General features: G+C 41.3%; 1 protein-coding gene across 33 annotated transcripts in view; it reads right to left on the bottom strand.

Annotated features, from left to right (window-relative positions):
- Ank2 (ankyrin 2) overlaps nt 1-13631 on the bottom strand; it is a 520770-nt gene that overhangs the window by 214121 nt on the left and 293018 nt on the right. For 9 of the 33 annotated variants that reach the window (XM_041659360.1, XM_041659353.1, XM_041659506.1 and 6 more), the window contains exon 1: nt 5739-6382. The exons of 23 other annotated variants lie outside the window; for them this stretch is intronic. In XM_041659360.1, coding sequence (XP_041515294.1) covers nt 5739-5867 — 129 coding nt within the window. In that variant the 5' untranslated portion in view covers nt 5868-6382. Of the gene's footprint in view, nt 1-5738; nt 6388-13631 lie in introns of those variants that run through there. One more of the 33 variants, XM_041659157.1, reaches the window with a different exon arrangement.

Raw genomic sequence — 13631 nt, 5'->3', positions numbered from 1 at the left:
AGTGTGGCTGCTTCAGGATGCAGCTGCCCTTTGGAACCTGGCTGCCTGGCCCACGAGCAGAAGGAGCAGGGACAGGAGCCATTGACGAGCTTCCCCAGTCTGCTCCTACACATACAGCAGCTCTCACCCACAGACGGCGAGGAAAAGGCCACGCTGTTTGTCACTACGGTTTATGTTTATAGTCTCCCATTATCTATGGAGAGCACAGTCCAGTGGACACCTGAAATTAGGAGAGCACTAAGGACTATGCACACTGGAAATTTCCTCTCCATGTAGACCTAGAGCAGAGGTTGACTGATAAAGTGGCTTCAGTAAGAGACTGAGAAGGATGAATGATCAAATGAAGGCTTTGTAACAATACGTTTCAACGAAGGTATGTGAGATTACCTTCACTGTTCTCTTAAAGGAATCACAGCATATCTGGACTGTCGGCATCACTACTATTGCTCTTTGGGATCATTGTTAAGAAACTGACCACTAAACACAGACGTGTGATACACTGGCAGTCATCTAACAGCCCAGAGGACTAGCACATAGTTCACAGGCAGAAGTGAATAACAGGTGCCCATGGTGGACAAATGTATTCTCATCCCAGGAAGGGCAGGGCAGGATTCTGGAAGGTTTCACCACGTCAGTCAGAATAGCACACAACTGACCATTTATGAGCTGTTTGCTTCTGGAATATTTTCAAGTCTCATTTGACCTCTTGTAACTGAGACCATGGCAAGGCAAAATGAACAACTGGGGGACTACTGAGTCCCAACGTATTTGGGCAACACAATTTAAAGTTCTAGAAAATATTCCTCTCAACTTACAAATAAGTAAAGCATACTTAGATTTAAAAACCATCCCAATACCCCATTCAGAAACCTTCCTCTCTCCATATCCCTTCATGACCTAATGAGTGACCCATTGCACACACCCATTAAGGAAGCTCATTGTCATCGAGTGCACGACCAAATGGGGAATATGGGAATAAAGACCTCGGCAGGGGTGTTCCACTAAAGTAAGGGTGCAAGGAGAAAGGCTTGTTCCTTCAAGACCATAACTATGTATACTAAAACAAAGATAAGACTTGACCAGAACCTCTCCTGCTCCTGAAGAATTCATTGAAAAGGACTTGATTTTAAATTCTCTTGGGTTTCACTTTGGAGTTTAATACATATAAATATGCAAGTGCCTTTTAGAAATCCTGACAAAGACACCAAAAAGAGATGGCAACAGTTTAGCATGGGCTGCAATTGGCCACAATGTAAGGTAAAAAAATCTTGACTTCAAATAGTTTATTTCCCAAGAAACCTATGAAATGTTTGGATGGAATTATATTAAAACACAACCTTAAATTTATGCAATTTCCCCTAAAATACATTATTTAATATATCCTTAAAATGCCTAAATTTCTTCAATTGTAGAATGTCGCTTGGGGGTGAAAAAATTTACAACATTGGTAGATTAAAGGTTTACTTACAGTCTTCATTGCTGGTATAATCATACTATCTGTTTCCCTGGTGAAATTTGGACCCAGACAGATCTGAGTTCAAATCCCAACTCAACTACCTAATAGCTGTATATGGCTAAAGAAGTTCCGCTTCTAGGTCTTGGCTTGCAGGTCTGTGAAACCAAGAGATTTTCTAATGTATACAATTACTATTGGAGCTAAATGGCCATATGTATATGTGTGTGTGTCCAATATCAGATCCATTAATACTTAATAAATTACATTTTTAAAGTTCTACAAGGTCTAGTAATTTTAACAATATAAATCTTTAAGCTGTTCATCAAAAATAAATAGATAGCTGGGTATGGTTGTGCACCTGCCTTTAATCCCAGCACTGGGGAGGCAGAGCCAGGCAGGTCTCTGTGAGTTCAAGGCCAGCCTGGTCTACAAAGCAAGTTCCAGGACAGGCTCCAAAGTTACAGAGAAACCCTGTCTCAAAAAAGAAGAAGAAAGAAGGAGGAGAAGAATTTGATAAAAGAGAATGCTGTATATATACATAATTGAGTTTTTAATTGAGAGAGAGAGAGAGAAAGAGAGAGAGAGAATATGAGAATGCTGGCATATGTACATGTTGGAAGGGTGTCATTATACAATCAGAGGCCAGAGGAGAATAATAAGTACACTGCACTACCACTTTCCACCTTATTTCCCTCGGGCAAAGTCTCACTAAACCTAGAGCTAGGCTGATCAGCAACCCTCATGAACCAGAGGTCCTCATTTCTCTGCTCCCAACAGTGTTAGGTTTACATATACACATATGGCCAAGCCTAGGTAATGAAATCAGAAACCAGGTCTGTCTTCTCTGACCCATCTCTCCAGCCCCTACAATGAAATTTTACTCAGCCTTAAAGAACAAGTTATGCCCGGAAAATGGATAGAAATCATCGTTTAACAAAAGTGAAGTAGACTAGAAAACACAAATAATTTTCTTTATGTGAATGATTTAAAAATGAGCTAGAACTCATTTAAAGATATAACTTTAAAAGTGAGAGGGAACTATGAGGGAAGAGGAAGGGACTGTTGGGTCAGGGACAAGAGAGACAAATGGGGAGGGAGTGGATATGATCAAAGTACATGCTAAGCATGTATGAAAATGTCATATCTTATGATAGTGAGCAATGCAGACATGACGGATGAGAATAATTTGTCCCTGCTGAGAAACGGGAAATACAAAAGTTTCTTTGAAAATTCATAGTAAACCTAAGATTTAATGAAAAATTATTTAAGTATATATATTTTGCTTTCAGCAATGTAATTGTGTTGCCACTTCTTATTCCTTATAAATTATTTTTTTCAAAATTTAAAAAGCACAGATGGGAAATATTACGCAGCTGTAGTAAAAAAGATCTTATACTCGGAATCACTTTCTAGGGCTAGGACTGTCTTGCCAGCATGAGAATTTTGGTCTCTCACTTAGCAGGTACATCTGGCAGCTCAGGTCTCAAACTCTAGATTTCTAGTATAGGAACTAGACTTTGTACATGTAGAGATTACTCAGTTACTACTAAGGTGTTAGTTAGAACAGAATAGCCTCCTACCCCATGAATGGTAGATCAGTGGCCATTTTACCAAACAAGTTAAATTTGTTTGTTTCAACTACTCTTGAACTTGGTTCATTAGCTTAAAGCTTAGATTCATTGTATAGCTACTTAGTATTCACAAATACAATGGATGCCAGCCGGATACTATATTTAAACATGAATTACCCAGAGTATAGCCAAAGAAGACTGAACATTTGGTTTATTATGGGGTTGAAGTGAAATTCCTTAATATGCCAACAGTTGCCTCTTTAAAAACACACAAATGGTAAGTTGGTGTGAGAGTTACAGTCAAGACAGGGTATGATTGAAGTTTACAAATAGCTAAAATTTAATTTAGAAGGTTTATATAATGTAAAATAAGTATTCTTTTAATTAAGAGCAAGTTTACAAAGGCAAAGTAAAATGAAGTCCCAATACAAGGCCACCTAACTGAATTATTTTAATAATCAACAGCTGTATCTTAGTAAAATTTCCTTTTCAAAATCAGTGTATTTCCCCCAAGCTCTGCAGTTTTATCTACACTGGGGATGGCTCGTCTCTGAACTCTTTGCATAAAGAGCTTTTTGGGTAAGAAACCTTCCACAGACATGAAAATGATACTCTATATACTCTTAGACTTACAACTGATACATTCCCTTACAACCATGAAATGGTATCAACTGAAAACATGGTCATTTAAAATGGTTTTCTGAAGATGGTGTTCTAGAGTCCAGTTAGGCGTTTTCATTTGTCCATGACCTGTTGTTTTCTACACCTTAAGAAATAATAAAGAACTAGGCCTTTCTTCTTTCAGGTCATATTTGAAACTAGGTTGGTTCAGAATGTGTGTGTGTGGGGGGGGGGGGAAGTTGTCTGTCTAGGAAAGAAATTTGATATAGTTCAAAAGTATGCCCCATCAATTGGTAAACCCCGTATTGTGCTATGGAATCCTACATGCATTTGCAGAGAAGTAAGTGTATATGAAAACAGAAGAACGGGTATAAAGACTATCAATTACTCTGGTTCTAGTTTAATGATATCTAAACGTGCGGAGATGAACTTGTCTTATGACCACTATGACACTACTAACCAGCGATCTTGCTTCCAAGTAACTGAAGTTCTCGACAACTATTGACACTTGCCATTTTAACAGTGTAACTTTTCCAGCATAAGGAGGTTTGGGGATATAGCCATGGACTCCATACGGAAACCCAACAGAGCAAAGGTTCCCCGTGAATGGAATGCATGATGCTTTTGGATGTTATTCAAGCAACCCTGGCCAAGAACTAATACATGGTAATTGGGGGGAAATGATTTTAAAAGGATATAAGTATAAGACGATGCTTTAGGCAGTGATATTCTATTTAGAAGATTAAAAACAAAGCTAGGGGAGCAGTAAGGGAAGTAGACAACCTAACAAAATGGCCAATAAGACTTGGATACTGTAAAAGAATCAAAGCACCCGTGAATCAAGGCATTTTAAAGGTCAAATAAACAGCATTGACTTTTTCCCAGAAGGGAAACCATTAAATACACTAATTTTATTTGTTTCCAGGTACCAATGATTTTTATCTAACTAGTGCAGAAGTAAAACAGAAACAGGATGAATGTCTATGCATTAAGATCTCAACTCAGTGTGGCTCCTTAAGTGCATCCCCCTTTCTTCCAAAAAGAGGCAAAGACAACGCCTCTCAAATGCAAAGGTGAATGAGGCTATTATGGAAAGAAGAGGAGGAGGTCCATGGAGCACATGTGTTAGTAAGCATGTGGGTCCCTGGTGCATCTTTAATCCCAGAGCTGTTTAAAAACAGTTTGTGTACAAGGCACTATTTTTACATTCTGCTAATATAAAATAGCATTTATCATCTGAAATTATTCAGTGGCCTACTTTCTTAATTAACATGTTTACCTACAACAACTTCCTTTACAGATCTAGACCACTGGCTGGGTGAGTATTTCATTACTGTCAGCTTGTAAAATGTATGCTTTTGGAAAATTTAATTTAAAAAAAAATGTTTAAGGTAAAGAGAGACATTCAATATGTAGTGTTAGGAGAATCGATGATTCATTGCCTTGGTTAGCTAGATATTTCCATTTGATTGCCAAATTGAAAAAGTAAATTCCAGAATTAATGATAGAAAACAGAATTTCTAAAAATGCAGAAACACCGCTCATGGCACCAATGTTTTCCGTCTATTCTCATGTTGAATAATGTCAACCCTCAGGAGGGCAAGGGCGCATACGGATCCTGTGGCTTATTCCCAAACCGAGACAGTTATGGAATCCAGAGTAAGTGAGGAAGTGCCAGCGGTCCAGAGACAGAGAAGGTGCCATACAGCAACCCTTCCTTCTGTGCAAGTGCTCAGAGGAAACTGGAAGACCACAGAACCCGGTTTAGAGATGGTAATAATCTGAGGTAAAGAGAGAGAGAGAGAGAGAGAGAGAGAGAGAGAGAGAGAGAGAGAGAGAGAGAGAGAGAGAAATGAACTGAAGACAGCTTTTGCTCTGCTTGATCAAAGCAGAGGAAATCCATCCTGCTCAGGCATCTCCTCCCAATGCAGCAAATTCAGGCAAGAGTTCCGAGCTGCTCACTGAGCTTGGAAATGGTGCAGGGGAGTGATGGGAAAAGGGAGGATGAAGTTGCCAGTTCTAAAGGCTGATGATTCTACACAGCGCTGTGAAGCGGGGAGGGGACAGGGACAACCGGAGGCTTTCCATACCTTTCTTTTCCGCTCCATTCGATCCCTGGGGATTTTCCGTTGTTTTTTTCTCTCTCTCTCCAGATTTTTTTCCTTTTCATCCAGTTCAGCCTCTCGAACTTTTTTGATAGAAGCAGCAGCGTGAGCCATTTTTGCAGGCGAAATCAGCAGTGGATCACTTTCCACTCCCCAGCAATACAGGTGATTTTGCTGCTGTGTGGAGATGTGATTTTCCCCAGCAGAGCAATGGCTGGCAGCCAGAACACTCACAAAATAATCCAAGCCGCCCACGAGCTAGGTCATAATCTTGCTCCAGCCTCTGCAGCACCCATAATTCACTCGAGTGTCCCCCAGGTTGCCAGCCGAGCCCCCACAGTAGCACACACCTGCACACAGGCATGCACAGGTGAGCACCCACGTTCAGCAATGGTCCCAAGGGAGGGCGGGGCTCTGGACCCGGAGCTCCTCAGCAGTTGGGTGGCCCCGAGCACAGACCAGCATCCTAATAGTTGCAAAAGCCTTCCTCAGGCTCTCATCACCAGTTGGAACGGTCTTGGGGGACTCCTCCAGACAGTCTGTCTTCAGACCGGAGCCAGGAAGAGGCCACCTCGTTGAAAGTCCTAGGGGGTGGGGAGTTCGCTGCCGCTTGCAACCACACCTCTATGCAGGGCGAGAGAAAATGGTGCAGTCTCACTAAGGACTCGCCGCCGCCGCGGTTGCTACGGGCAGCACGTGACACGGATCCCTGCGTCTTAAATCTCTCAGCCCTTCCCTTCTCCAAGGTACATTTCAAAAAAAGAATCAACGCTGTGGGGCCGAGAGGAGAGGAGCAGAGCTGGGAGGGACTCTCCACTTGCAAGGCAATGAGGGGAGAAGGCGTCTGAAAAGGACTGGGAGTAGCCCGGGCTTCCCGATGCGGTTTACCGACACACGTGAGACAATATTAGCAGCAAGCTTAGGCAAGGACTCAAACCCAGCTGTATGCCAGTGAGCACCGTGGCGTGGTTATCCTGAGGGGCAGGGGTTGAGGAAGGCAAAGAGGAAAACGGGTACCAGGAAAACCATCTTCCATCTCTCCAAGAGGCGCTTGCATTGTACCCTCGGAGGCGCCTTTGGAATTCGCAAAGGTGTTTTTACCCACACATTAACATGAAAAGCAACGGAATGAAATATGTAAAATTAGAATTTCTGGATGTTCTCTTACATAGTCAGTAGGGAAATACAGTAGAAGAAGACAATGTATATTATTATTATTATTATTAGGAGGGAGCAAGAGAAAGAAGACAGAGAACATCACCTGTAAACTCAAGATGGAATTCTCCAATCACATACACTGTCCAGTTTTCAAAGTTTGCTAAAATCAAGGACTAATTGAATACTGAGAATAGCAGCACTCACTTCTCAGTGTCTCGTTTTCAGCTGGACAGTCTCATCGCTGTTAATCCAAGTTGGATTGTCAAGGCCCTTCCTCTACAACCTTTATGTTTTAGAGGAACCATTAACGACTGCTATAGCAAGTGAGAGTAAACCCGTATAATATGATTCTACCTGTAACCTGTAAGTAGGGGAAAAAAATGTTCAGGGCTCTTTAAAAATGATTATAATGAAACCCATCACTAAGCTAACTTAAAATTTCAATAATAAATGATGTGTTTATGTTGCTAAATAAGACTACAAAAGTCTCAATTTCGCCAATATGTGAAAAGGGTACAATAGTGAAGTTTTGTTTTATTTTTTAAGAGAAAATGCTAGTTTATTTTTTTTTGTACTTTGGTCTTACGTGTTTTAGCTATATAGTGTACACTATACAGTGTACAATTTGTTTCCTATTTGAACTCAGTTGAAGGCAGTGGTTGCTAAATGCATTCCGTGGTAGTAGAGAAACTTTAGCTCTTCATCTGATTCAAATGTTGGTTGGAAGCAGAGAATGACACCTGCCCTCCACCGCGCGGCATTAGTGTTGTGGTGGTTCCCGGTCAACCAGCTTACAACAGATTAAATCGCAGGAAGGGGAAGGGGGATCGATCCTCTTACGTAAGAGGAGCATCATCCATTTTGCACCCCACAGCTGAGAATTCAGATCCACAAAACACAGAAAACCTCACCCACTTCATTATGCCTTCAGCCCTCCTAACCCTTCCCTGGAAAGTCTTTCATATATTGGCATACAAACACGCATGTTTATCCAGGCTTCTTGGGAAGTTAACATGGATTTGGGGGAAGCCAGCTATCTCCTTGGCAAAGTCCATGGTTGTCCCCTAGTTATATCATACTCCATACATGCCCTCTACTGGGTCATGAAATCAAATCCATCACTACTCAAGGGTTCTACTGGGAAACAGCAAGAACTCAGCACTGGCTGTCTCTGGTGCCATCTGGCATTCCCTCTTCTTCTAAATCCTCATTTTTAAAAAAGGTTTACAGCAAGCAAGCCACACCTCAGGCATGGATGTTCTTTTAGCTTAATAATCCGAGTCCTGATGGGATGTGGTTGAGCCTCCTGCAGTGATCTTCCTGTTGGGGAGGGTGCCTGGGGAGTCTTCTAGGATACATACACCTCTCCTGCTGCTTCAGTAGGGTCTGTTTCTACCATCTCAGATACCCTCTCCCTTTTCAGACTTCTCAGTAGAAAAGTAAAGATCACAACATGGCTACAGCAGAAGGTGAACAGCCCCTGTCGCCAAAACCATTGGCTTATTTCATTAGCTCTTCAGAAGCTCACTGCAGAACCACTTGGAAAATCAGCCAGCAGCAGTTTCACTATGTTTTTCTCTTATATCAGGAACATGTCACATTTTAAAGCTTCGATCTGATGGCTAAAAGCAAATCTCAGATATAGTTAACACTTTAGCCCCCAGGACTCTTTCAACTCTTATACTCTGTCTCATCAAGAAAGAGCATGATCAGATAGCCATTAGCTTGAGTGACAGAGACATTACAGAAAGAATTGTCTTGGTCTTCAAAACCAATAGTGACACGACTTTGCTTACGTTTTTCCTGGTTATCTTTGCATGTGACACAGAGAAGAAAAGGTACTGGGTATTTGCAGATGCGACTGGAAGGCAAATAACATTCTAGACAGCTTTCCTCAAGACACCATGCAATAACAGCAGGAAGGTTACGGCTCTTTCTTGACTGCCAATCTACCTCAGGGAAAGGAAGCGCTGAGGGAGCCACCAATCCCCAGTCACAAAACCAGAAATCTCAGACAGTTAGTAAACATACTTTTAAATAAAACTGATCCCAAGTCCTTTTTGTGTGTGCTATTTTCATTTATCTTTTTCCCAACTAGGAAATGCATTTTTTTTATTTTATTTTACTTTAAATTACTCCCAAATGAAATGATTAGCAGAAGGCCATCCTTTCAAGAAAGATTCGACATTCCTATACAGTGCTATCTATTTACTGCTGACTTATTCAGCAGTGAAAACTGTTGACTTCTTAAAGACATCCCTTCTTGTTGCCTTGCTATTGTTCAACCTTCTCTATCATTTCTATTTGGGTGGGAAAAAAATCCTTCAATTTTCTTTGGAAAGGGAGCAATGCACACTCACCAGCTGACCTCTGCATAGACAGGGCACCAGGTTCCAGTCCCAGGAGCTCACAGCCATTTAAATGATGCATACACCACATTAAATGGGATCTTCCCCTCAAGCCTCCAGCAGAGATACAATACTGGCTGCACTTTGAATGTGTACCAAAAGCCGATTCCTTCCACAAAGCATCTTGATCGGTAATGAGAAATGCTGGCGTCTTGCCTTCAAAGGTGAGGAACACACGGTGGCCCTGTCGTTTACATTTGAGAAGCAGACTTGAGAGACTGCCCTTCAGAGAGGGCACGCTTCATTTTGAAGATAGGAGAAAAGCAGCTATTTGCTGTCCTTACTGTTCAGCAAACCATTGATCAGAATCCAAAGAAAATCCTCTGCGACATCGGGCATCAAGTAAGGGCAGCGTTCAATATCAACTGAGCTGGCCATATGCAACTTAATCCCTTATCTCCCTCCTCCCTCTACAGCTCCACCCAGGAGAAGTGGCCATGCAAGTGAACAGCATAATCACTCTATACAGCACAATTGTGGGAGAGAAGGGGGAGTGGTGAAAATGAGCCCACTAATCAGATGATGTTGATGATGATGAGGAGGATGTGCCCACTTGGGCTGTGATCCAAGAGCTGATTCTTCACAAATTCTTGGTGCTAGTCCGTCTTTGAGAGTCTGTGTGTTTTCTGAAGATGATGAGTGATCGCCATAAGACAAAGCAAACTGAATGACTTCAGTGACGCATCACCTTCGATTTGTTTTATCTGAAGTCAAAGTCAATTTTGATAGCCCAAGATTACCAAAATGCAAAGTTTGTGTAAGGTCACATGACCCAAGAGGTACTACTTTCTTCTATTTCTGTCCAAGGAAAGAAGCAAGGACTCCAGTCTAAATCAAGGATGGAGAAGCAGCTGATTCAGGCCCATCACCATCTTGCCTCAGAAACACACCCCAAATTCTTCCAAGTTACACAGCACATTTCTAGCTAGTGACATGAGTCAAAGGACAAGGCTGAACGGCTTCCCCACTAAGGCCTTTCTACATAAGGAAGATAAAGCCACACAATCTGGGTCATAGACAGTTACCATTCTGTCACCACAGACCTCTCTTGGCTCAGACCCTAAAGATGGTCTCCATTAAAGGCTAGGGCTAAGTCCATAAGGGGCAGAGGGAAAGAGAAGGAGAGAGAAGAGAAAGTCAAGGAAGCCATAGCTTGGAAGGAAAAGAGATTGTCGGGCAAAAATCTTCTTGCACAATCCCAAGCTCATCTCCAGTGCCAGCCCCTCAGCCACAAAGTGTGAGCCTCCATTGACAAGGAGCAAGCTCCATCTGTTTGTGGGAACAGGCTTCCTAATTAACAGTGTGTGTGTGTGTGTGTGTGTGTGTGTGTGTGTGTGTGATTTGACGGTTAATAAATTTAGCAAACAGAAACAGCTACAAAGAGGAAATCGTTCTCTTTCTTTCAGCTTACACTGAACACTTGGGAGTAACCGTATAATTCTTTCCCCACTAACATTCTTTAAAATTGAAGCCTTCTGGCTGCCCCCATCTCATTGCTGTGCAGTCTCTAGCTGTGCCTCTGTCTTTAATCAAGCACCGTTCCAGGAGGCCCACAAGGAGGCATCTCCATCCCTCCAGAGATGAGCACCCAGCCTCTCCAGGACAGAGCCTCTCCAATCTCTTGTGAGCAGAGCTCATATGCAGATCTTGGACAGGATGCTGCTTCAGAGTTTTTAAGCATCTGGACTCAAGTTTCAAATTACTTATAAATATCTTCAAGAGTTCTCAGGACTTCTCTCTTCCCAATAATGACATCTTACTCTATGACTCAGAGACAAATAAATATCCATAGGTAAATATAAAAAGATGTGCTGATTCTGAATAAAACTATGACGGTGATTGTTAAAAGGTTGAAACTTTGACGTGGACCTCAACTCCTGTTGGAGATTGACTGTTTCACCTGTTTCTGGTTTGTACAAGATTTTTCTAAAAGCTCTGGGGTTTGTTTCTTAGCCGTTTTGTTTGACCAAATAAAAATCACTGGGACTGGTAATATGGCTCAGTCGGTAGAAGCTCTTGGCACACAGGCCTGGTGACCTGAGTTCAGTCCCAGAGATCTGCGGTGGAAGAAGAGACCTGACTCCAGGGAGTTATTTTCTGATCTGCACAGGCACAGATCCCCTGTCTGTTAAAAACCCAGATGCACTCCTGTAATCCCAAGACTCTGAGGGGAAGACTGGTGGATCCATGGCGCTCACTAGCCAGCCTGGCTGACTAGGCCAGCCCTAGGCCAATGACAGACTGACTCAAAACACAAGCTTTTGAGGAATGATACTCCAGGTAGTTCTCTGGCTCATACAAATATGCTCATCCCTGTATTCACACATCATAGAAAAAAAAAATAACTTCAGCATCTCAAAGGAAGCTATCGGTAAGGGAAAGAAAACAGGATCAATACTTGTGCATTTTCCATTTATAAGTCAATTTAAAGTATTATTTAGATAAATAGCTTCCTAGCTCAACTAAAGAGAAAAGATTACATGGAGCAAAGCTATTTTTAATTATTATTATTTATGTGATATGAAAGTTGTCAGGTATGTTTTATATTTTTAAGAAATGTGAAATGATAATATTTAAAACCCACTAAGTATAGAATACCTGAGTTACTGCAATATGTTTTATAGCACATGAAGTATAATTCTCTAACAATATTCTTCCAGGAAACAATTAATTGAAATATTTCAAACTTTTTCAAAATTAAAAATAGGAATACAAAAATGTAATTTTAGAGTATGTCTGAATCACCTGAGTTTAATATCAACTTTATGGTGATGTCACCAGTCTCTGGTGTTTTAATCCAAATCTCATATCACTAAAATATGGACATAAATATTTTCAACAATTTTAGGAAAATAATTCTGTATCAAATAGATTCTCAATCTAGTAGAAACTCCAATAAATGTAAAAGATTCATGAAAAATATGTTTTAATTACACAACCACCCCTAAGCAGTCTCCTTGAAGGGGATTTCTCTACTGTTGACACCAGAAAAATGACATTGTGTCACCTGGTCACTTTTGCCTTGTGGAAAAGACAGTCATATCCATGAGGTGCTAGAAATGAAGATATGAACATGTCCATTAGTACTGCTTCTGGGCTCTTCACAACCTTTTCCCCTCCCAGAAAGTGCTTCTAGATACACTTTCATTTCTTTACTAGGTAGAAGATATTCTTTTTCTTGCAACCATGTTTAACTTACAAATAAAATATACTGTTATCATTTCTGTTTTTTTAGATATGACAATTGCTTTGTTACATATTTTATGTGAATTCATATTCCAAACATATCCCATATAGAAACCAAAACTCAAGCCTTTTTTTGGAAATTACGTTTTCTGAGAAAAGCATCCTTGAATCTTTCTAATTAATAATCAAGACACAAGCACTAACATGCATCATTTTTCCAGCTACTGGGAGAAAATCTACTCAAACAACATTATTACCGAAAACTAGAAATATAGAAAAAATATAAATAATGTCTTTAATCAGGTTTTTACTTCATGTGAGTGCCTGTAGAGGCTAAAAGAGGGCATATGATTCTCCTTGAGCTGGAATTACAGGTGGATGTCAGTCACCTGATGTGGGTGCTGGAACTTGAATGTGGGTCCCCTAAAAGAGAAGCAAATTCTCTCTTAACCTCTAAGCCATCCCTCCTGTGCCCTAAAATATAAACAGCTTCTTAAGATCAATACATGGCTAACATGATAATTAGGTATTTCTGAGCAAGCCCGAAAGAAAATGGAGCCACTAAGAGAAGAGCAAGCGCAGACAATGTGTTTGTTTCCTGCATGCATTTCCATAGCAAATCTGCACTTTCTGGGGAAAAGGGCAAAAACCAATAGCCAGTATCTACACAAAGTGCACAGCCAGATAGCAAGGCCCCTCCACAATCACCTGAGACTGGGAAGAGAGATATTCAGGACAAGGATAGAATGAAAGGCAGCCATCCCTCCAGCAGATCAACCACCACGGAACCAACCTGAAGTCCCTGCACATCTGCTTGCTCTGAAGGGGTTATTACCATCCGCTCTCAGAAATTATTGGTTTAAATAACATCTTAAGTACAGTGATCAGTATCCAAAATGATTGGTTGTGGGGCAGGGCAGGGCAGCAGACCTGTGAAGAGTGCCAGTATTTGAGTATGGACAAGACATGCATCACATAAGGGACACAGTTCTGACTCCCAAAGTGGCGTCACTCAAGGAGGGAGCTAAGACATGTCAGTTCCTGGAGTGCAGACTGCTTTAGTGGGCCTTCCCCTTCACTGTTTCTAATAAGCCACATGATTCTCCACAGCAACAGAGAACAGTAT

Source organism: Microtus oregoni, unplaced genomic scaffold (genome assembly GCF_018167655.1).
Source record: "Microtus oregoni isolate MIOR12 unplaced genomic scaffold, Mior012 000000F_ref0000247, whole genome shotgun sequence".
NCBI classification, from domain to species: Eukaryota; Metazoa; Chordata; class Mammalia; order Rodentia; family Cricetidae; genus Microtus; species Microtus oregoni.
Note: the sequence above shows the minus strand (reverse complement) of the source record. Positions and strands in the feature narration are given on the sequence as shown.